This window comes from Oncorhynchus gorbuscha, linkage group LG04 (assembly GCF_021184085.1).
Source record: "Oncorhynchus gorbuscha isolate QuinsamMale2020 ecotype Even-year linkage group LG04, OgorEven_v1.0, whole genome shotgun sequence".
Classification (NCBI taxonomy): domain Eukaryota; kingdom Metazoa; phylum Chordata; class Actinopteri; order Salmoniformes; family Salmonidae; genus Oncorhynchus; species Oncorhynchus gorbuscha.
In genome coordinates this window covers 45,697,539-45,723,623 of record NC_060176.1, presented here as the reverse complement: position 1 = coordinate 45,723,623, position 26,085 = coordinate 45,697,539, and the positions used below count along the sequence as shown (strand labels likewise).

The 26,085-nt window shown below is 42.7% G+C and overlaps 1 protein-coding gene across 1 annotated transcript in view; it reads right to left on the bottom strand.

The window, feature by feature from the left end:
• The window catches only part of zmat4a (zinc finger, matrin-type 4a), a 165,815-nt gene that overhangs the window by 6,236 nt on the left and 133,494 nt on the right, over nt 1–26,085 (bottom strand). Inside the window, exon 6 of the mRNA XM_046346910.1 lies at nt 16,961–17,057. Within this exon, the coding sequence (XP_046202866.1) occupies nt 16,961–17,057 (97 nt within the window). The remainder of the gene's footprint in view (nt 1–16,960; nt 17,058–26,085) is intronic.

Sequence of the window (26,085 nt, the reverse complement as noted above, 5' to 3'; positions counted from 1 at the left end):
CTGTAAAGCAGTTTCTAAACCTCCCTCCACTGAGCTTCTAATCGGTGCATCTCACCAACACCGGGCAGTGCCAAGCGAGAGGGCCTCAGCGGAGCCCCCACTGAGCATGATTATAAATCATGAAGCCATCACACAGGGGATGATCACTGGAGAAAGATGGGTTTGGAAATAACCTCCTCCTCCTCCTCCTCCTCCTCCTCTTCCTCTTCCCGCTGGCGCTCAAGCTGTTTTCTGCTCCGGCACACAATGCATTGTCGTTGGTCAATATTTTAGCATTCCAACACCTTCATAAAAAACAAACCCAAAGTCACTACTCTACTTCCCAGTGCTGGAAGCAGTCAGCAGCCTCATCCTCAGACGGCCATCAATTGCCTCTGCCACCCCTCCAGGCATTTCTGCAGCTGCTAAGCAGCAGTTCGATACGGTTGCCAGATTTATGTTGGTAAAGTGTTCTCTCCAGGACTGTCCATATGGTCGTTTATGCTGCCATTGAGACAGGGTCTGTTGTCTGCCCCGGTCCAAATAAATAGCCTACTGCTCATATTTTCATCCACCCTATTTTATCAGTTCTGCAAATACTCTGCAGTTGCACTGTCAGTCTCAACATATTTCTGCAATGATGTCTAATGTCTGCAACCAGCAGATTCACATTCCTAGCCTATAAACCTTTGAACAGACTGAAACGCTCTTGCATTTTAATGAGATGGAATGTCAATCCTGATTAAGGAGCGTTTTCCGCTTTGAAGACACATGCAAGCTTACACAGTGCCTTCAGAAAGTATTCATACCCCGTCACTTATTCCACATGTTGTTGCGTTACAGCCTGAATTTAAAATGGATGAAATTGTTGTGGTTCTTTTGCCATCTACAGACAACACCTTGAAATGACGAAGCAAAACTTGGTTTTAGAAATGTTAGCAAATATATTTCAAATTAAATACGGAAATATCTCATTTAGACAAGTATTCACACCACTTTGCTATGACACTCCAAGTTGAGCTCAGGTGCATCCAATTGCCATTGGTCATCCTTGAGATGTCACTACAACTTGATATGGATCCACCTGTGGCCCATTCAATTGTTCGGACAGGATTTAGAAAGAAACACGCCTGTCTATATTAGGTCCCACAGTTGTCAGAGTAGAAGCTATACCATGAAGTCCAAGGAACTGTCCGTAGATCTCGAGATAGAATTGTGATGAACCATATATCTGGGGAAGGGTATGAACCAATTTATAGAGTGTTTAAAGTTTCCAAGAACACCGTGGTCTCCATCATTGGAAAATTATCAAAATATGGTACTACCGAGACTCTGCCTAGAGCTGGCCGACCAAACTGAGCAACCGGTCAAGAAAGACCTTGGTCAGGGAGGTAACCAAGAACCCAATGACCACTCTGACAGAACTACAGAGTTCCTTGGCTGAGCTGGAAGAACCTTCCAGAAGGACAACAGTCTCTACAGAACTTCACCAATCTGGGCCTTGAATTTTCAAAAAGGCACCTGAAAGACTCTGAGAGCATAAGGCACAAATATTCTGTGGTCTGATGAGACTAAAATTGAAACCTTTGGCCAAAATGCAAAGCACTACGTCTGGACACCATCCCTACCGTGAAGCATGGTGGTGATAGCAACATGCTAAATTGGTTGCTTTTTAGCGGCAAGGACTGGGAGCCTGGAAAGCATACAGGGAACAATGAATGGAGCCATATAGAGGCAAATCATTGATGAATGAACCTGCTTCAGAGTGCAAACAACCTTAGACTGGGACAAATACTTACGTTCCAACAGGACAGTGACACCCAAGCATACAGCCAAAGCAACTCTGGAATGGATTCAGAACAATAATGTGAAAGTCCTTGAGTGGCCCAGCCAAAGCCCAGACTTGAATCCCATTGAAAATCTGTGGAAAGACTTGAAGATTGCTGTACTCTGTCTGTACTTCTTTTTCAATAAATGTGAAAACATTTCTAAAAAACAATTTGTCATTATGGGGTATTGTGTGTAGATGGGTGAGATTTCTTTTTTAAATCAGTCTGTAACACAACAAAATGTGGAATACGTCAAGGGGTATGAATACTTCCTGAAGTCACTGTAAATATGCATGTGCTGCTGCTATAGCTCTTATGAATGTGTGCGTGAAGGATTTGAGGAGCAGGTCTTTCAGTCTGACAATGTGACTCTAAGTGTTAGGGGATTTGTGGCACGCATCATTGTGTCTCATGGGGATGTGTTCCTCTCTGGGCAATCCTCTACTGACTGACTGTCATGCAAGAGAGAGAGAGAGGGAGAGAGAGTGGGAGAAGGGTTTGGGGCAGCAGTAAGAGAGGGGGAGAGAGAGAGCGAGTGTAATGCTTACTGTTCATTTTCTATTGTTTATTATCTATTTCACTTGCTTTGGCAATGTAAATGTATGTTTGACATGCCAATAAAGCCCCTTAAGGAGGGAGGGAGGGAGGGAGGGAGGGAGAGAAAGGGTTGGGGGCAGCAGTAAGAGGGGAGAGAGAGGGGGGCAGCAGTAAGAGGGTGAGAGAGAGAGAGAGAGAGGGGGGGACAGCAGTAAGAGGGGAGAGAGAGAGGGGGGGGGAAGAGTAAGGGTGCCTCTCAATTAATCCATCAAAGTCTATGATACTGTATTTTCATGTCGCCCCATAAATAGAAGGCTGAAATTGAAGTTTCCTAGAGAAACAAATTGACCTTTCATGTACAAACACACATAACTGCCTATCACACATCCTACAGTTCTATATGTCTGCGTGACATTACCTTTATATTGAGAATTATGGCCTTGACTGATGTTAATAATGCCAAGCTGAGACTGTAAAGAAGACTAATATTAGTCTGTTATAACTTGGGGTTGTTTGTTCTCTGCAAAAGCAACGTTTCCCATCATAGATCGGATATAGGAAAAAACCTAATATTCTGCCAAAAATAATATAAGGCCTCTATTGTTATATATATATATATATAAGTCCCACACCCTTTTTTCTTTTTGCACTGTTCTTGAGTGTGAATGAATCATCTTTATTTTCTAAGACAAGGGAATAAAGGTTTCCTTTGTGAACAGAGGATCAGAAATGACAAAACAGTGATGATTGTGTTTGTTTGGAAAGTGGGACGTGATACTGGTGGTAAATTGGTCGTCACAGTGCAAAGAAAGAGGAGGAATGGAGGAGAGGTAGAATTCAAAGAGATGTCAGACAGGGTGGTCTGTCACCAGGGAAGTGTGGGGTGTGTGAGTACACTGAGTAGCAAGTGTGCTGGAGGGGGGGGGTCTGGATAAAAGCATACCTACCCACCACCTCGATCTTTGTGACCGCGGGGGACAGGGGAAATGGGGAAAGAGAGAGAGAGAGAAGGCAGCAGTATCAGTACGTGTGACTAGGGAGAAGCAGGTGGGAGAGGACACCCAAACACTGCCACTCGCATACTGTTCCATTCTGTTTCATGTCCCAGGCTCAGTACAGCACAAGGCACCAGGATAAACAGAATAAATCAAGCCGCCTTTGTTTGACAGTTTTAACGGCTGGATTTGAGCTGTTGAATGCGTTTTTATGGCCACGGTAGATAGCAGAGGACACACAGACTACACACAGTAAACCCCTTTCCCCTGTCACAAAAACATACAGTCACTTCAGTGGAATACCGACCCAAGCATAACATCTACACCAAGTCAGTCTGCTATACTGTGTCACTAATCAACTCAAAGACATCTACATAGACCAGATGAAACTACGCCTGCAAAAGTCTAAATCCTGTCTGCTTTATACATGACATTACAAGCACAGAGAGGAAATCCCCAGTGGAAACACACAAAAAAAAGAGGTTCATAATATTTCAACCTCAATCTAAAAGGAGGTATATCTCATGAATTATTGAAACATCATTATTTCCACAATCTGAATTCCCATTGTGAAAACACCACGCAGTGAGCATGGCTGCCACAGCTGCAGTAGCAGGCCAACCAATTGTCTTGAATCTCAGAGATATACAGAACAGTGCACAGTGAGTCCCAAAGGGCACCCTATTCCCTATATAGTGCACTACTTTTGATAAGAGACGGGCCCTGCTCAACAGTAATGCACTGCATAGGGAGTCTGGTCCCGTTTGGGAACACCCTATACAGTTAGACGTATGGATTATTGTTAGGCTGAATAATTGTTTTATTTCGCATAATTGTCTGACTGGTGCCACATGTTGGAATGGCTGGTGTGTCAAACCCGAGAGGTGAACCATCCATCACATCATATATTAATCAGCTTTCTCTCTGTCTGTGGACGGTCGGTTGAGTCCACACGGGAAACGGGAGCAGCAATAGCAAATCACTGCACCGACGTTCAAACTGCCAGACTCATCGTCCCACCCGCCGCAGACTCATTCGTGGGGGGGGGGGGGGGTGGAGAGAGATAGGGGGAGAGAACAGGGAAGAGTGCAGGTGAGCAGCAGGGAATGGGGATGGTTGGGTGTTGATGGTTGGGTGTTGATGGATGATGTGCCAAGAGATCGGTGATGGCACGGTAACGAGGCCGTCTGCTTGACTTGACCTATTGATGGTGGAGCAGCGAAGGAGCACAGGGCTAAGGGATGGGTCTCGCTCCCACAACGGTCCCCCCCCGCCGCGCCTCGCCTCGCAACGCTATTACAGCCATGTTGTGTTCCGGACTCGTGTTTCCCAGACTGGTCTCTCTGCGTCTCTATCTTTATCTCTGGCGGTGGAGGATAACAGTACATAGCAAAGACCATTTCAGGTTCTCTTAATGCACAACTACAGACTCTGACTGTGGCCCTAAGCAACAACTACACAGCCCCCACAATCACAGGTGGCCGGCGGCACCTTAATTGGGAAGGATGGGCTCATAGTAATGGTTAGATGGTTTCCATGTGGTTTCCATGTGTTTAATACCACTCCACTCACTCCATTCCAGTCATAATTATGAGCCATCCTCCACTAAGCAGCCTCCTGTGCCCACAATCTATCATGACATTCATATGTTGATATTGTTGTGAAGGTGAACACATCAACACATAAAAGCCTGTTTACAGCTTGTCTGAATATGATCTAGGTTGGAACAATGTTAGTGGTGGGTCACCGCCAAAGAGGCTTGTAATCTTACTTAGCAGGAAATGTAACAATAAGTAATGTGTAAGTATGAGAGTGGTTACTGTACTGTATGATAGAACTTGGGCCCAGTGACAGATAAGAGAAAGAGCCTCCTCCTCCTCTTCTCCTGTCCTGAACTAGATGTCCAATTGGTTCCCTCACAGTTTCTCCTTAGTTCACACTGACCAGCCAGCCAACATCCATCATGTCCAGGATCCCCTGGCTGGTCAGCCATACCCTGGCTGGTCTGGGGAGGAGAGGGGACCTCAGTCAGCTCATACAACCAGGCTGTCAGCGGGTTATTTCTGTCTCAGCAGACAGGACCAGGCTAAAATAATACTTCTTATGCCAATTACATGGAAGGACAGATTATGTGAAGAAGCTAGTTCTTAAACACAGGATGTCTGTTTCCCATGTGACACCCAATTCTTTATATAGTGCAATACTTTTGACTGGGGCCCATAGGGATCTGGTAACAAGTAGTGCACTAGGGAATAGGGTGCCATTTGGGACAACCAGGTACAGCGCCGCTGTTTGGCTCAATTGAAGCGCAGGACAACGGGAGAAATACTTGGACAGAGAAAAGAGAAACATGTCAGACAGCCAAATTGAGTTAGTGAATCAAAGGAAGACCTCAATTTGTGGCATACTTTCCGCTTTGGATTGCAGCAGGGGCTGTTGTACTGTTGTAGCAGGCTTGTTAGTCTAGTATTGATCACACATCTCATTAGTAAGCACACAGTGAATGGGTCATGGCTCCACTCAAAATTGAATATCCTCACTGAAGTTCTTGGACTTGGTTCAAGTTAGCTACACAGAGTTCAGTCATCTTTGCTTGCGGGTATCAATTTGTGATGAGAGTGGTGAGGTCAATATGACCCCTACGTAACCTAACTTTATTCAATCTGACCTGACCCGACTTCATGCAATTAACTAGGAATTGCCGGGAACCTCACGATACAATATTATCACGAGACTTACAGTAGGTGCCAATACGATATCCATTGTGAGTCTCACGATTGCGAATCGATGTTCCAAAAGTATTGCTCACCACATGTCTGCTACAGAGGGACAAGAGAGAGGGCCATAACAAATCAGGCACGGAAATAAAAGTGCTGGAAACAAATGTAAAAAGATGACGGAGAACAATATAATATCCCGATATGTAACCTGATTGATTTTTGGTTCCGCCTCACTTCAATTCACAGTGCATCACTTGTTCTAGTGACAACCTAGCTAAATGGAAAAGGTATTTAGATAAATGACTGAAACACGGTTGGTAAGCACGCTCACTGTACTCCCTTCTCTGTAAGGTCATACCATCAAAGCACAATAAAGGAGCTATACCATCGAAAATCATCAAATGCACCAATGCTTTCATATTAACTAGCATCTTATTTTTGGTCGAGCTACGATGTAGGACACAAGAGACACACAACAATAACATCTCTGCCCTCTGCGCACAGGGAGGGAGAGAGAAGAGAGAGAAGAGAGAGAAGAGAGAGAATTCCTAAGGAGATGTCTTTATTCTATCTGGATAAACTAGCATAAAGCAATGACCTAAATACACCCATCACACTGTAGGCAGTGTGAAGCCACCCGGGCTGACTGGAGGGTGTTGAGGTCTGGAGAAAGAGAGATAGAGCGAGAGAGAGGGGAAGTGAGAGAAAGAGAGAGAAAGAGAGGAAGTGAGAAAGAGGGAGAGTGACAAAGAGTGTGTTGAGAGAAAGAGAGGAAATAGGTTGCTCTGGGCTGCTGGCGGTGGGCGGTTGGATCTGCCTGTGTGGAAAGCCACTAGCTCCAATGAGGCAGTGTGGTGAAGCATGACTAAAGTGCAGGGCTGTTAAACGGTATGTCATGTCTCCTGATGTCTGCATCCCTGTGGAGTGTGGACACATGCGGGCAGATGGGCCAACAGGGGGAATTAATTCCAGGACATGCACCACAGAAAGCTCATCAATTCACACCTACGGGCCAGGCTGAGATGTGCTGGGCCCACAACCAGCCCATCCTCTGACCTACCTAACTACCTATCTACTACTGTTTCCGGACAAAAACAGTGTGTTTAACTCTGAACACTGGATGTTGGTTGTGTTTTAGAATGACCTGCTTGAGTTGGAGTGTTTCTCAATATGCATACTACCGTGCTCCACACTCTAATGCTCCACGTGCATTCTCAGAGGACGTTCTCTTGAGTATGTCCTTGTGAGGACGAGAAGGTGGAGAACGCATTAAACATTACATTTGAGAAGCACTCGCACTCCCCGACTGTATTACCTCACCCAGCATCTCCCCATTCACTGAACTTTCATCCAGCCAGGAAAATGGCAACAATAGAGACAAAACAAGATATACACAAAGCAAACGTTTTACTTCTAGCTATATGTGAATCGTAATAATGTAGGTAACAGGCAGAAAATGGCCTTAAACCAATGTTATCCAAGGTAGATGTCAATTATTCGTGGGTAGCTGGCTAACTATTCATTGTGGCTATCTTCGTGGGATACCTAGTCAGTTGTACAACTGAATGCATCTTCAGCATTTAACCCAACCCCTCTGAATCAGTGAGGCGTGGGGGGCTGCCATAATCAACATCCACATTTCAGGCACCAAGGGAACAGATTTTGTTTACCTTGTCAGCTCGGGAATTTGATCCAGCAACCTTTTGGTTACTGACCCAACGCTCTAACCACTAGGTTGCCCTAGCTAGCCAGTTAGCTTTATTGCCTTACCTTGGGCTTGCGACCTACGGACACCAGAGTGGGTATTGTAGGTAGGTAACATGCCAAAATGTACGTATCAAACTAAAATATTGTAGTTGGGCAACATATGAGATATGAATAGGCAACATTTCATTCTGAAGTTGGAGTTTATTTTCTCTCGCTTCAGGACAAATAATGGCAACCATTGATTTTATGAAAATTTGCATAATTTCTTACGTGGTTGCATTATATTTCTTTGCATACTTTTCATTGAAGCGTGTATCGATGCATGCTTCAAAATATGTACAAACGGAGTACACATTTGAGAAGTACCCTCCGTGCTCCATTTTGCATACTTTGATTTGGACATATACTCTGACCCTCCCATGCTCCAATTTGTGTGCTCGGAGCACGGTAGTATGCATTTTGAGAAACACCCTTGGTGTTAGTTGTGTGTGTTGGTTGTGTATAATTGCCAGTTGTTTGAGTTAGACAGTTGTGTAAGTGTGTGTGCATTTTAGTTGTGTATTAGCGGTAGATGTTTGACTTAGATGGTTGTTTGTTTGTGTGTGTGTGTGTGTGTGTGTGTGTATGTGTGCATTTTAGTTGTGCATTAGCGCTAGTTGTTTGTTCTCTCTGATGATCACAGCCTGATGGAGCTAGCCCGGGCTCTGGATGTTTGTTTGTGTTTACAGTACAGCAAGCGCTTGTTGAATCTGGGTGCCACTCCTGCAGGCAAAACGGCATTGGCCACCAATTAGCAGCAGCAATGTGAAAGAAGTGAAAAAATGTCTCAATTAGAATCGTTTTTCCTACTCAAAAACTAATTGCTTTCAATAAGTCTGAACTTAAGTGGAAAAAGATACAAAGACGCCCGAAGCCAGAAGAGGGACTCCCCCTCTATCTAATATTTTGCTTACTCAGTCTTCAAAATCTCTCACATCATCTATAGCTGCATACAATCTATCTATTCTAGCTATGGCTATGGCTGAAAGTGCCAATTGATTTTCAGTGGCATAGCACATATTCCTAAACCAAACGCGGTATAATTTACAGTACCAGTCAAAAGTTTGGACACACCTACTCATTTAAGGGTTTTACCTTAGGTTTACTATTTTCTATGTTGTATTGAAGACATCAAAACTACGAAATAACACATATTGAATCATGTAGTAACCAAAAAAGTGTTAAACAAATCAAACCACCCTTTGCTTTGATGACAGCTTTGCACACTTTTGGCATTCTCTCAACCAGCTTCACCTGGAACGCTTTTCGGTCTTGAAGGAGTTCCCACATATGCATTTGTTGGATGCTTTTCCTTCCCTTTGCAGTCCAACTCATCCCAAACCATCTCAATTGGGTTGAGGTTGGGTGATTGTGGAGGCCAGGTCATCTGATGCAGCACTCCATCACTCTCTTTCTTGGTCAAATAGCCTTACACAGCCTGGACGTGTGTTGGGTCATTGTCCTGTTGAAAAACAAATGATAGGGGGACTGAGTGCAAACCAGATGGGATGGCGTATCGCTGCAGAATGCTGTGGTAGCCATGCTGGTTGAGTGTGCCTTGAATTCTAAATAAATCACTGACAGTGTCACCAGCAAAGCACCCCCACACATCACACCTCCTCCTCCATGCTTCACAGCGGGAACCACACATGCAGAGATCATACATTCACCTACATCTCACAAAGACACGGCGATAGGAACCAAAAATCTCTAAATCGGACTCATCAGACCAAAGGAAGAATGAAGTCGGAAGGGATGGCTGCCGTTTTACGGGCTCCTAACCAACTGTGCTATTTTGTAAATTTTTTTGCGATATTTATTTCGTACATGATGTTGCTGCTACAATCTCTTATGACTGGAAATAACTTCTGTACATCAGAACAGCGATTACTCACCTCGAACTGGACAAATATTTTTTTCTGTTATGAGTCAGACACAAAGGATATACTGCTTTCTCGGGAACTGCCCAAATCCCTGTCATTTCCGCATAGAAAAGACAGAGAAAAAGGGAGCAGAGGTCAGGCTGCCTTCTGAGAATTCGTAGCCGAGTGAGTAAACCTCCACTACCATACGTTCCATTGGCCAAAATGCAATCATTGGAAAACAAAATGGATGACATACAATAAAGACAATCCGACCAACGGGACAATAAAAACTGAAATACAGTGGGGAGAACAAGTATTTGATACACTGCCGATTTTGCAGGTTTTCTTACTTACAAAGCATGTAGAGGTCTGTAATTTTTTATCATAGGTACACTTCAACTGTGAGAGACGGAATCTGAAACAAAAATCCAGAAAATCATATTGTATGATTTTTAAGTAATTACTACTACAACTGCTCTGACGCTCATCGGATGTGGCAGGGCTTGAAAACTATTATGGTCTACAAAGGGAAACCAAGCCGTGAGCTGCCCAGTGACGCGAGCCTTCCAGATGAGCTAAATGCCTGTTATGCTCGCTTCGAGGCAAGCAACACCAAAGCATGCATGAAAACACCAGCTGTTCCAGACGACTGCATGACAATGTTCTCAGTAGCCGAGCAAGACCTTTAAACAGGTCAACATTCACAAAGCCGTGGGGCCAGACGGATTACCAGGATGTTTCCTCAAAGCATGTGCGGACCAACTGGCAAGTGTCTTTACTGACATTTTCAACCTCTCCCTGGCTGAGTCTGTAATACCTACACGTTTCAAACAGACTACCATAGTCCATGTGCCCAATGAAGGGAAGGTAACCTGCTTAAATGATTACCGACCCGTAGCACTCACGTCGGTAGCCATGAAGTGCTTTGAAAGGCAGGTCAAAGCTCACATCAACAGCATCATCCCGGATACGCTAGACCAACTCCAATTCGCATACCGCCCCAACAGATCCACAGATGACGCAATCTCAATCACACTCCACACTGCTCTTTCCCACCTGGACAAAAGGAACACCTATGTGAGAATGCTGTTCATTGACTACAGCTCAGATTTCAACACCATAGTGCCAATGGAGCTCATCAATAAATTAAGGACCCTGGGACTAAACACCTCCCTCTGCAACTGGATCCTGGACTTCCTGATGGGCCACCCCCAGGTGGTAAGGGAGGCCAACAACACGTCTGCCACGCTGATCCTCAACACTGGGGCCCCTCAGGGGTACGTTCTTAGTCCCTTCCTGTACTACCTGTTCACACAATACTGAGTGGCCAAACACGTCTCCAACACGTTCATTAAACTTGCTGACCACACAACAGTGGTAGGCCTGATCACTGAAAATGACGAGACAGCCTGTAGGGAGGAGGTCAGAGACCTGGCAGTGTGGTGCCAGGACAACAACCTCTCCCCTCAATGTGAGCAAGACAATGGAGATGATCATGGTCTTCAGGAAAACGCAGGCCGAACAGGACCCCTTTCTCATCGACGGGGTTGTAGTGGAGGGCACAACAACACCTTTTCCCCCTCAGGAGACTGAAAAGATTTTGCATGTGTCCCCAGATCCTCAAAAGGTTCTACAGCTGCATCATCGATAGCATCCTGACCGGTTGCATATGGCAACTGTTCTGCATCTGACCGGCCCAGTACATCACTGGGGCTAAGCATCCTGCCATCCAGGACCTAGAGCACATATGTCAGAGTCAAGGCCCGCGGGCCACATCCGGCCCGCGAGAAGGTTTTTTACGGCCCCTGGGATGATCTTGATTTATTATTAGAACCGGCCCGCAGACCGCAGCAAGCCGGCAGCCCGCAGATCTTTTACACGCACCAATACTACATTTCCCACAATGCAACGGTGACGCACCGAGCAGTAGGCTGCTTCATTTCAATATTTATTGGCACAGCAGTTGTCAGCATCACAGTAAAATTAACTTTCAGATACCCATCAAAAATGGCAAAACGGAAGGTGGACACTGAGAACCGGGGGGTTTCAAACAAGGTGGGAGTCGGAGTATTTGTTCACGGAGGTAGCTGGAAAACCTGTGTGTCTTCTGTGTGGAGAAAGTGTGGCGGTACTGAAAGAGTATAATCTGAGACGACATTATGAAACGAAACACGCGGACAAAAACAAGAATATGGACATGGAACAAAGGCTACAAAAGGCAGAGGAATTAAAACGAGGCCTCAAATCTCGACAGGCTCTGTTCAAAAAAGCCAAATCACAAGGCCAGGCTGCTGTCAAGGCCAGTTTTATTTTGGCAGAAGAGATCGCTAAATCAGCCCGGCCATTTACGGAGGGGATTTCATCAAAAACTGCATGATTAAAGTTTGTGACGAAGTTTGCCCAGAAAAAAGGCAACTCTTTTTAAATGTGAGTCTGAGCAGAAACACCATTGCCGAGAGAGTAGACCAGTTGTCCATCAATCTAAAAGAGCAGCTTGTGAAAAAGGGAAAAGATTTCATTGCATATTCCTTGGCTGTGGATGAGAGCACCGACATTTCTGACATTGCCCAGTTGTCAATTTTCATCCGCGGAGTGGACTCCAGCCTAAGCGTGACAGAGGAGTTTTTGGCTTTACGTCCTATGCATGGCACAACTACGGGGCATGATTTGTATGAAGAGGTGTCAAGATGTGTAAATGAGATGGAGCTGCCTTGGGAAAAACTCGTGGGTTTGACAACCGACGGAGCACCAGCGATGTGTGGACACAGGAGCGGACAGGTGGCGAAGATACGGGAAAAGATGCAAGAGGAAAACGCGACAGGTGAGCTGACAGCTTATCATTGTATCATACACCAGGAAGCGTTGTGCGGTAAAGCCTTGAAAATGGAGCATGTAATGAGCATCATCACGCGCACAGTTAACTTTATCAGAGCCAAAGGTTTGAATCACCGCCAGTTCAAGGCATTTCTGACGGAGTTAGAAACGGAGCATGGTGATTTGCCTTATCACACAGAGGTGCGATGGCTAAGCCAGGGAAAGGTGCTTCAAAGATGTTTCGAGCTTCGTGAGGAGATTTGTCTGTTCATGGACAGCAAAGGGAAAGACACAACACAACTCCGAGACGAAATGTTTCTGTGTGAAATGGCTTTTCTGTGTGACATTACGAGTCATCTGAATGCAATGAACTTGCAGCTGCAGGGTCGGGATCGTGTCATCTCTGATATGTACAGTACAGTGAAGGCATTTAAAACCAAACTGACTCTGTGGGAGACGCAGATGCGGAAAGAAAATTTGAGCCACTTTCCCAGCTGCCAGACCATGAAAGAGAAGCTCTCTACCAGTGCGTTCCCGAGCGCACAGTTGGCTGATAAAATAGGTATGCTTGCCGCTGACTTTCGACGCTGATTTGCTGACTTTGAAGCACAAAAAAGCAGGTTGGAACTGCTCGGTAACCCATTTGCTGTTGACGTGGAAAGCTCACCACCAAACCTCCAAATGGAGTTGATTGACCTCCAATGCAATGATGCACTGAGGGCAAAATATGCGGCAGTGGGTGCTGCGGAGTTCGCCCGTTTCCTCCCCGACACAATGCCCCAGCTGCGCATCCAGGCTGCTCAAACGTTGTCTATGTTTGGCAGCACATACCTGTGTGAACAACTGTTTTCTTTGATGAACTTGAACAAAACATCACACAGAAGTCGACTTACTGCTGAACACCTCCACTCAATTCTGAGGATTTCCTCAGCTCAGAGCCTTACCCCGAACATTGATGAACTTGTGGAAAAGATGGGACACCACCAAGTATCACCCTCAACCTCAAACAAGTGAACATTACTGTGCAATCACATATTTAGAGTTTTTACTCAGTTCAAGTTTAAAAGTTAAAGTTTAATATTTGTTTTCACTGCATGTTACTTCTCCTTAAACAAAGTGTTGTTTTTGATTAATAGATTTTTGCACTTTATTTTATTGTATTTCAATCCAATTATATTTTTAAAATATTTCAGTTGAGTGGATGATAGAAAATTGCTATTATTGTTTTTTTCTTTGAAGTAAATTTAGCCCACTTTTGCTAAAATAGAAAATATAGGCTACTGATGGTGCCTTGAATACCGGTTTCTTTCATTTAATGTTCATGTTATGGGGATTTTTATATAAAGGAAATTTGTCTTTTGTGTCTGTTGAAAATTAAAGATTACTGACAGAGCCATAAGAAAATATTGCTTTATTTATCTGATCATATTGGAATATATTTGTTAGGTTTTCAGTAGGTTCAATTAGGTTCACTAGACTATATGCGTCATTTAAAAAAAATTCAATGAACATTCGAACAGTCCGGCCCTCGGCTTGTAGCTAAATTTTTTATTTGGCCCTCCGTCCATTTGACTTTGACACCCCTGACCTAGAGTGACAAGAACAAGTAAGTGAACCCTTGGGAATTACCTGGATTTCAGCATAAATTTGTCATGAAATTTGATCTGATCTTCATCTTAGTCACAACAATAGACAAACACAGTGTGTTTAAACTAAGAACACAAATTATTGTATTTTTCTTGACTATATTGAATACATCATTTAAACATTCAATGTGTAGGCTGGAAAAAGTATGTGAACCCCTAGGCTAATGACTTTTCCAAAAGCTAATTGGAGTCAGGAGACAGCTAACCCTGAGACCAATCAATGAGACAAGATTGGAGATGTTGATTAGAGCTGCCCTGCCATATAAAAAAACACACAAAATTGGAGTTTGTTATTCACAAGAAGCATTGCCTGATGTGAACCATGCATCGAACAAAATAGATATCAGAAGAATAAATGTTGACTTGCATTAAGCTGGAAATTGTCTATAAATGGAAAACGTTCAGCACTGTTACTACTCTCCCTAGGAGTGGCTGTCCTGCAAAGATGACTGACATGGCACAGTGCAGAATGCTCAATGAGGTTAAGAAGAATCCTAGAGTGTCAGCTAAAGACTTCTGGAACATGCAAACATCTCTGTTGACAAGTCTATGATACGTAAAACTCTAAACAAGAATGGTGTTCATGGGAGGACCCCACGGAAGAAGCCACTGCTGTCCAAATAAAACTTTGCTGTACGCCTGAAGTTTGCAAAAGAGCACCTGGATGTTCCACAGCGCTTCTGGCAAAATATTCTGTGGACAGATTAAACTACAGTTGAGATGTTTGGAAGGAACACACAACACTATGTGTGGGGAAAAAAAGGCACAGCACACCAACATCATAACCTCATCCCAACTGTAAAGTATGGTGGAGGGAGCCTCATGGTTTGGGGCTGCTTTGCTGCCTCAGGGCCTGGACAGCTTGCTATCACCGACGGAAAAATGAATTCCCAAGTTCAAGACATTTTGCAGGAGAATATTAGGCTATCTGTCTGCCAATTGAAGCTCAACAGAAGTTTGGTGATGCAACAGGACAACAACCCAAAACACAGACATAAATCAACAACAGAATGACTTCAACAGAAGAAAATACGCGTTCTTGAGTGGCCCAATCAGAGTCCTAACCTCAAACTGATTTAAAATGCTGTGGCATGACCTTGAGAGCGGTTCATACCAGATATCCTAAGAATATTGCTGAACTGAAACAGTTTTGTAAAGATGAATGGTCAAAAATTCCTCCTGGATGTTGTGCAGGAGGAGAGTCAACCACTTATTAACACGGATTCACATACTTTTTCATTCTGTGAATGTTTACATGGTGTGTTCAATAAAGACATGAAAACGTATAATTGTTTGTGTGTTATTAGTATAAGCAGACTGTGTTTGTTTTATTTTATGACCAATTTATGCAGAAATCCAGGTAATTCCAAAGGGTTCACATATTTTTTCTTGCCAGTGTATATACTAGGTGGTGTCAGAGGAAAGCCCAACAATTGTCAAAGATTCCAGTCACCCAAGTCATAGACTATTTCCTGTGCTACCGCACCAAGTCTAGGACCAAAAGGCTCCTCAACAGCTTCTACCTCTAAGCCATAAGACTGCTGAACAATTAATCAAATGGCCACCCAGACTATTTACATTGACAACCCCCCCCCCCCCATTTGTTTTTACTCTGCTGCTACTCACTGTTTATTGTCTATGCATAGTCACTTTACCCCTACCTACATTTACAAATGACCTCGACTAACCTGTACCCCCGCACATTGACTCGGTACCGGTACCCCCCTGTATACAGCCTCATTACTGTTATTTTATTGTGTTACTTTTTATTATTTTTTACTTTACTTTATTTGGTAAATATTTTGTTAACTCTTTGAACTGCATTGTTGGTTAGGGGCATGTAAGTAAGCATTTCATGGTAAGGTCTACGACCTGTTGTATTCGGCACATGTGACAAATAAAGTTTGATTTGACAGATTTCCACCGGTCTAATGTTCATTGTTCATGTTTCTTGGGCCAAGCAAGTCTCTTCTTCTTATTGGTGTCCTTTAGTAGTGGTTTCTTTGCAGCAATTTGTCCATGAAGGCCTGATTCACAGTCTCCTCTGAACAGTTGATGTTGAGATGTGTCTGTGACTTGAAATCTGTGAAGCATTTATTTGGGCTGCAACTTCTGAGGCTGGTAACTCTAATAAACTTATCCTCTGCAGCAGAGGTAACTCTGGGTCTTCCTTTCATGTGGCATTCCTCATGAGAGACAGTTTCATCATATGGTTTTTGCGACTGCACTTGAAGAAACGTTCAAAGTTCTTGAAATGTTCCACATTGACTGACCTTCATGTCGTAAAGTAATGATGGACAGTCATTTCTATTTGCTTATTTGAGCTGTTCTTGCCATAATATGGTATTTTACCAAATTGGGCTATCTTCTGAATACAATCCCTACCTTGTCACAAATTGGCTCAAGCGCATTATGAAGGAAAGAAATTCCACAAATGAACTTTTAACAAGGCACACCTGTTAATTGAAATGCATTTCAGGTGACTACATCATGAAGCTGGTTGAGAGAATGCCAAGCGTGTGCAAAGCTGTCATCAAGGCAAAAAGCATCTATTTTGAAGAATCTCAAATCTCAAATATATTTGGATTTGTTTAACACTTTTCTGGTGAGTACATGATTCATATGTGTTATTTCATAGTTTTGATGTCTTCACTATTATTTTACAATGCAGAAAATAGTAAAAAAATAAAGAAAAACCCTGGAATGAGTAGTAGGTGTGTTCAAGCTTTTCACCGGTACTGTACATTGCTGGCCACTCATCATCAGACAAGGAGTATACACAGTGTGAAATCTTCTGTTTAGCTGCGGTACACAGAGTAGAAAACTCACTTGTTTTGGTGCTTTGAGCCCTGCAGATGTGCATGGTACTGTGCCACAGAGTTGAGTGTGACACTGCAGACTTCACAGGTATAGCTACGTTTCAGACCTGGAATTAAAAACACACAAACACAGATACACTCGATTAATGAACATATGTAAACATATTTCCCAAATGCTCTTTTGTTTTTAGCGGGATTTAGACAGGTGTCATGTATTAGCTAACTACTTGTTTCATTTGAAATGATTGTACTTTGTAACTATGGAACCATGTTCAAGTACATGTACGTTCCACGTCCCACCACAAATGCTATTAATTATGTATACCTGAACTATTCTATCCCACCGGAGACAGTCCTTTAAGGAATCAATAGTTCTATTGAAAAGACCTGGGCCCTCATTTATAAAAGTTGCATACATTTGAAACTAAATATCTGTGTACCATTTCTGAAAAGACTGCACATGCACACAAATATAGAAATGCATAAACTTGGCGCGCGCCATACATAAGCACGTTTCCTGTTAATAAATCAGACCTGTCGTAAAACTGTGCACGCGTGAACAATCATTATGACTCCGCCTGAACAACGCCCATTATTCTCCTATTATGTTGACATTAACACCCTTATTTCCTGTATAATTTGGAAGTGTTGGAATTAGGCCTAGGCAGTATCTAAACAAAACAGCAATCGCCAACTTGATCAAAATGTCTGCTAATTATTGTGGATCTTTATATGCTGCACTGCCCGCGAATTCGGGAACATTGTCTACCCTGGAAAAAAAATGAAAAATACAGTAGGCCTGTGCACTGAGTATACAAAATATTAGGAACACCTGCTCTTTCCATGACAGACTCATCAGGTGAATCCCGGTTAAAGCTGTGATACAATTAGAAAATAACTCCTTATGTTTGTACACTCAATGTATACTTACAGTGGTAGCCTAAGCACTTCCATGAAAGAGGTACATTTTCTGTTAAATTCTACTCTATGTTATAAACCTGCACTCCCGTTTGAATGCATACAGCAAAAACCATGAAATTATAATAGCCTATCTAATAGGCACAATTCAATTAAAGATATGCATGATTGTTGTATAGCTACTTCGCGAATGTGAACTCATCGTGGCCAGGAAAAAGGTGAGGAATTTATACTGCGATGGTTATGATATTTGTAATAGGTTTATGAATTTAATATTGTCTACTTGAGCGATTTGGCATTACAGTATTCAGACGTAGCCTACAAACGTCAATGGAAGAGATGAACCATCTGTTCTACCACTAAACTGCGCTTCGGATCAGATTGCATAGAGCAAAATACTTGAAATAGCTTATCTTACTATTTACTATCTATTAAAGTGGGCCCAATAAAATGGGAGATGGAACGAATGTTACCCTATCCAAATTTGTTGTAGAATTTGTCTCTTTCGGGAGTATGAAACCATCACAGCCAGAAAAGGATGAGGAATTTATTCTTCAATGATCATGGAAATGAAATTAAAAATATCCTTTTTTTAAATAAACTTTTACCCCTTTTTTCATGATATCTAGTTGGTAGTTACAGTCTTGCCTTACGGACTCAGGAGAGGCAATGGTCGAGAGCCATGCACTGCTTCGTGACACACTGCTCTCTTAACCTGGAAGCCAGCCACACCAGTGTGTCAGAGGAAACACAGTCCTGCTGGCGACTGAAGTCAGCATGCATGCACCCGGCCCGCCACAAGGAGTCACTAGAGCGCGATGGGACAAGGAAATCACGGTCGGCCAAACCCTTCCCTAACCCGGACAACACTGGGCCAATTGTGCGACACCTCATGGGTCTGCCAGTCACATCCGGCTGTGACACCACCTGGGATTGAAGCTGGGTCTGTAGTGATGCCTCAAGCACTGTGATGCAGTGCCTTAGACCACTGCGCCACACAGGAGATGCTTATTTCTATTTTATTTTAGAATGCAAAGATAAAATAGATAGATTTTCACTCTTCTCACTACTGGCAAATGATTGCATCTTATTATTATGTTAAGCTACCAGTTATTTTGTTATGAATAAGAGTGTCATCATATATTCCCCATTTGCACAAGGCTACTAGGCTACTAACCTTCTTTCAATGCAATACTTCAACCTCTAAAATTTGCGGGAGGATAAGCACTTCTCACGTAAAGTTACCTGTTTATAAACGCCAACTTTTGCGTGAAAACTGGTGCACGCATGTTTTGGGAGATATTTTGTGCGTGCGCAATGTTTATAAATGAGGCACCTGGTCAGCATGCTTTCACAGTGCTGTCAATCAAAATATTAGAGAGCTAGACGGGATGATATCAGACTAACTAACAGCAGCTTCTATTTCCTCTAAACTAGAGGTTCCCAAGCTTTTTCACTTGGGGCCCCCTTCCAGCATTGGGGAACATGTGATATTTGAGTGGCTAAAATATTACAACAATAAACAATATCTATGGACATAAGACAGAAAAAAAAACGTTAGCTGACAAATAGCTCGCTAAGGTACGCAATGACTAACATGACAAGAGGAACTGATGACGCACTAAATTGCATTCCTTTTGAATTCTACTATTACAACTTTCAAGGGTAAGTTTAAAGCCGGACTGAGTTCCTTAAAAAGTGTGCCTCACTGTTTGAGAACTACTGCTCTATACAGCTGTCTGTTGGAGACACTAGAAATGCATCTCAAATGCCACCATTTTCCTAACATACTGCCCTATGGTCAAAAGCAGTGCACTAAACAGGGAATAGGGTGCCATTGGAGATGCAACCTCGGGTCAGTGCTCAGTGCTTGTCAAGCTACGCCTGATCAACTTCACTAATGACTGTTCCTGGTGTGGGGGAAGTGGAAGTGGAAAGAATCAATTAAAGACATGCCCACACTGAAATGTCACACATTTAGTATTGATCACAATTCAATTACATTGAAATTATAACATCCATTACTGAGGTTTTTGATGATGGACACACCTTAGCTCTAATTAGACAGAGCTCTGCTTTGAGTGATATGTAAGCTGTTGATAGTATTTCGTTATTACGCACCATTGCTTTGGGTGTAAAAACCCGAGGCTAACTAGCTCACTCCAAGATTCAACAAAGATCTGAACGAGACGATCACTTTATTTCTCGCCCCTTTTGATGTCTTCGGCGACAGTGGATCACCAAATCAGCAACTAACAGAGTGACAAGCCATTTCTCCGTGGATACATCCCAAATGGTACCGTATTCCCTACATAGTTATATAGCACTATAAAGGGAATTGGGTGCCATTTGGGACACATCCTATGTCTGTCTGTCTGATACAGTTGTTCAGCTGGTGCACTGCTGTGACAGTGTAATGGCTGTCATGTTAAAACTAACGACACAGTGGCATGACAAATAGCCCAATCGCTTGCAACCTCTCTCTGAATTGAGTGCAATGGTTTGGAGGGCAAGAAAGGCCAAGGTAAGGATAAATGTCCACACTAATGTCCCGTCATTGAATCTAATTATCCAGTCTCTCCTCCGACCTATGGTCATATCCCCCACGTTGATGAGAGAGAGAGAGAGAGAGAGAGAGAGAGAGAGAGAGAGAGAGAGAGAGAGAGAGAGAGAGAGAGAGAGAGAGAGAGAGAGAGAGAGAGAGAGAGAGAGAGAGAGAGAGAGAGAGAGAGAGAGAGAGAGAGAGAGAGAGAGAGAGAGAGAGAGAGAGAGAGAGAGAGAGAGAGAGAGAGAGAGAGAGAGAGAGAGAGAGAAGGGGGGGGGCATGGCTCCCAGATTGTCTCAATATGAGGTTATGTCAGACTGAACAAAAGGTCAGCAGCAGAAACAAAGTACCCAGATTATTTCTAACATCATCCAGTACTGTACATAGATGACACTGCTGTTAAGTGTTTGTTGACTTTTATCCCTGTCATAGCTAGATAGAAAAACCGCTGTTCTGATCCCATTCAGACAGACTGAGATGGGAGATAAGAATCTCTCTCTCTTTCTCTTTGTCTATTGCTCTCTCTCTTTCTCTCTCTCTCTCTGCAATTTCTCCATCTGTTGTCAGCCCCTCAGTAACCATGTGTCAGAGCGAAGACTGCCTTGCCTAAATTAAAATTTTGCCAGAGAGAGAGAGAGAGAGGGAAAGAAAGATAGAGGCTCCCCTGACACTCTCATGATTCTGACATTAAAGCGCTGCAGTGAGCGGCAGGGCTGTCGCTCGGGCTCGGCACCGCGTAGCCTTTTGACAGGCCACTTCTCAAACGCTTTTTTGAAAAGGTGAAAGAATGTGCTGCAGCCCTGGCATCCATCAAGGCAATACAACCTGCAGCAACTCCCGTGGCACCCGCCCTGCATGAGCAATGGAGCACCAGTCTACAGCTGCTGGAGCGCTGTGCCTCTGCTGCTGCTGTTGCATTCACTCTCATCTGTAAACAGCCCATCTACCTACCTCATCCCCATACTGGTATTTATTTATTTTGCTCCTTTGCACCCCAGTATCTCTACCTGCATATTCATCTTCTGCCGATCTACCTTTTGAGTGTTTAATTGCTATATTGTAATTACTTCACCACCATGGTCTATTTATTTCCTTAACTTACCTAATTTGCACTCACTGTATGTAGACTTTTTGTTTTCTTTTGTTCTACTGTATTATTGACTGTATGTTTTGTTTATTCCTGTCACACCCTGACCATAGTTTGCTTTGTATTTTTCTATGTTTTGGTTGGTCAGGGTGTGATCTGAGTGGGCATTCTATGTTGGATGTCTTGTTTGTCTATTTCTATGTCTGGCCTGATATGGTTCTCAATCAGAGGCAGGTGTTAGTCATTGTCTCTGATTGGGAACCATATTTAGGTAGCCTGGGTTTCACTGTGTGTTTGTGGGTGATTGTTCCTGTCTCTGTGTTTTGCACCAGATAGGCCTGTTTTAGATTTTCGCACGTTTGTTGTTTTGTTAGTTTATTCGTGTACAGTTTCTTTATTAAAGTACAATGAATAACAACCACGCTGCATTTTGGTCCGCCTCTACTTCACCTAAAGAAAACCGTTACAATTCCATGTGTAACTCAGTGTTGTTGTTGTATGTGTCGAATTGCTACGCTTTATCTTGGCCAGGTCGCAGTTGCAAATGAGAAGTTGTTCTCAACTAGCCTACCTGCTTAAATAAAGGTGAAATAAATAAATATATATTTTAAAAAATCCTTCCTTCAGGTTCCTCTGCTCTTTGGTGAGTCATGAGAGAGCCACTTATTTCTGTTAAACTTGAAATTGACCTTCCTAAAATGACAATAGAGTAACAGGTAGAAGAGCCAATTGAAAATGTTGCACCAATTTAAAATATTCAGCTAAATCTCACACATAGATCTTGATTTCAACATCTAGGACACCTATTGAAGAGGATTCATCCAGAGCCAACTCGGGACACAGTCAGATAACTACATGTCAGACACCTAGAAGATGTCACCATATCCATACAGTATCACAGTAGATTCAATTCAGTGTCGTGATCACATCTGCCATGTTGGCCGGTTCATCTCTCCCCTTCCCTAGTGTATTTCTAATGGTAATATCTTATCTAAATGCTCAATTGAGTCACTCTACTTCCTATCCCAGCCACAGCTTACATTGTCTTAATGGCTAATTGAGAGATATTGTCCCGGCAACCAGAGAGAGTGATTGATCAACAGCGTGATCATCTGCGTGGATTGTTCATGAACATAGAAAGGTGGTGAGGGTCCATGCTTCATGCTAAATTAACCACGAGCCATCTGCCCCACTCAGATGGTGCATCTCATGCTCAGTGACAGCTACAGTACAGCTCTGACTGCAGCAAAGCACCCGAGAGCTGAAACAGCATATGCTTCCTCTGAAATATAAAAAAGGCCAGGGACACCGCTTAGATCACGCCAAATGGCCCAATAGTGCAAAACTACAGTCAGCTTCTTGGCTGTATCATATTTAATGGGTTTATAAAACTGAACTCGTAATGAAAAACATCCCTCACTTGTGTGATCGCAAGAAACTTGAAGATGCCTCAACCTAGTAGGCAAGGATTGTATTAATGGATAAGGAAATGCTGAGAACAAAATATGTTCTGGGTATATATATATATATATATATATATATATATATATATATATATATATATATATATATATACAATTAAAACTGAAAGCCTGCAACAGAAAAATGCCTTACCACCGACGTATTCGAACAAACATGTCTTCAACAGGGAACTACCAAATGATGTGTATAAAGCCTGCAGTGTAAACACCCTGGTGCTCTAAAAATCCCCCATCTATCTAATTCACCCATCTTTAAACAATCCAAAGTGTTGAAATAAAATCCTTGTTAAAAGCAATCTTGTTCAGTGAATCATGTGGCAGATAAGATTGCAATCTCTCAAAAAACAGTACACTTAAAAACGATGGGAAATAAATTGAGTGTAAATGGGTGTCATTGTTATACTGATGTGTTTGTGTAATCTCCCAGTCTCCCGGTTGTCTGCATATTGATTTGCCTCTCCTCCTCTGCTGAAATATACGATAACTAGAACAAAGAACAGAGCTTCCTTCAACCTGTGCCCTCTTGGAGTCGGAGCTTGACCGTCTCTGTGTAATTTGCCAGTCTCTGAGCCTGCTATTAAGGCAGCAAATGGCAGTAATATATCTATTTTAGGGTCAGGAGGGAGTGGGAATGGAAGCACACAGACAAGAAGAATGGCTTGTGAATTGTGATTGCAGGGCCTCGGGAGGAAGCTGCTGAAGCTGTTAGAGAGGACGTGCCAATTTACATCTCCCGGACACATCCCTCCAATTAACGATGCTGGGATGGAGTCCAGAGAAACACAATTTGTCTTCTAGCAATGGCCTGATTGACAGGACTGGCTAGGGTGCAAATTAAACACTTTGGAGCGATATAGTCATATTCAGTGATGCAATCATATCTGGGGCTGAGGCAGTCAAGAAATGTTGTCAGCCGGTGATTGTCAAGACAATAACTGCCAGTCTCACGGTAATTGACTAATAATTAACATAAACACGTTTAGCCTCTCCTGGCTTCCCACATAGCCTACAAGCCACGGATGCAGACCTTTGGAACATCTATATTTTAAAAAGTATAATAAATCAATTTAATATAGCCTACACCATCACAATAAATCCATTATTTATTTTTTGTCTATTTCAGAAGAACAGAATAGCATACTCTGACATTATGTTAGGCCTTGATTTTGCTATGCCAAATGGCTGTGGGATATACTAGTTCATTTAGCAGACAGGATTTGCTTAGAATTCCATGGCATTATTTTATATTATTTTATAGTATGACGAATACAATTGAACATAGCTGAATAAAATAGAAAGGATATTTTCTCCAACCGATTTCCGAGAGAGTGTGCACATGTAGCTATTCTGTGTTGAGCGGTTAACAAAGAAGCTGGTCCTCCTATACACTTAATTTAGTTATTTATGCAACTTTAGTTGTGATACAAATGTTGGGCTGTAAGTTTAGATGTTTAATACATTCTAAGGCTGCGTGATGCGACTCTAATGATGATTTGAAAAAAAGTTGCATGAAAGGAATGAGCTCTGCTCTGTTTCTTGCACAGGCTGCATACACTTCATCAGTCTCTCACTCACAATTTGATAAGCACTTGATCATTTTCTCACCAGGCCTTGAATTTCCTGACGGCATCCCCCTTGTGTGGCCGTAGTGCCCTTGGGCTGAATATAATTATTATAATTCCCTTCTGCCGGCTGCCAATCGCCGTGCTCTGAAGCACCTCTCACTCACAACCCTCTCACATATATCTCAATTCTTATTAGCCAATGCCCGTCATGTGATTGTGTCCTTCTCACAGGCTCTAAAGCTCTAAAGTAGACTACAAATGAAGACAGACACATCAGGGACACAACTGTGCATGTCCGTCTTATCGAATTCTGAAGCACATATTTGAAGATGTTAGAAGAAGTGTCCACATTTACTTTTCGTCAGCCAACAAGATAAGTAGGCCTAACGAACAACAAAAGAACTAGCCTACGTCAATCCACTATCCCCCATTGTACAAAAGTTAACCTATTCTAAAGAAATATTCCAAAGATACTTTGGGACTGTTGCGGGATGCGATAAATCCTAAATTAATACAACCACTCAATAAAACGTTTTTAAAGCAATGAGGCTGATGCACCAGATCAGAACATTTGGCTAAAAATGTTGATAAACTATTAGGCTATTTCTTCCCATCATAAGCGCAAAGATACGAACATGGCAGTAGGCACAAATGTTCCAAAATGCAATCAATTAGCAGGAAAACACTGTTATCAAAATGACCACAAATGCGATTATGCATGTGGTGATTTATTATAAAGTGCATTTTTTCGTGGTGAAAATTATCTTCCTCAAACTTGAATGTCACGGGTCGCCTATGTATGTCAATTAGGCTCCACACCGATTGTAAAGCGGACTAATTCTAAGATGTTATTTGGCCTCTTTAGGTGTGATACAAACCGTATTAAAACATATAGGCCTAAGGGGTAGGCTACATGAGGTGTGCGACTATGATTTGAAAAATTTGAGAGACAAAAAGGCATGTGCTGTTTCTTGCCTGAGTGCACAAGCTGGGCATCATTCACAAGTGATAATACATCATTCCCAAGTGATAATATTGTCACCCATCAGACTATTTGTAATTGAATCTTGTCTTTACATATACTAAATAATACAGTGGGGTAAAAAAGTATTTAGTCAGCCACCAATTGTGCAAGTTCTCCCACTTAAAAAGATGAGAGAGGCCTGTAATTTTCATCATAGGTACACTTCAACTATGACAGACAAAATGAGAAAGAAAATCCAGAAAATCACATTGTAGGAATTTTAATGACTTTTTAATGGCAAATGATGGTGGAAAATAAGTATTTGGTCACCTACAAACAAGCAAGATTTCTGGCTCTCACAGACCTGTAACTTCGTCTTTAAGAGGCTCCTCTGTCCTCCACTCATTACCTGTATTACTGGCACCTGTTTGAACTTGTTACCAGTATAAAAGACACCTGTCCACAACCTCAAACAGTCACACTCCAAACTTCACTATGGCCAAGACCAAAGAGCTGTCAAAGGACACCAGAAACAAAATTATAGACCTGCACCAGGCTGGGAAGACTGAATCTGC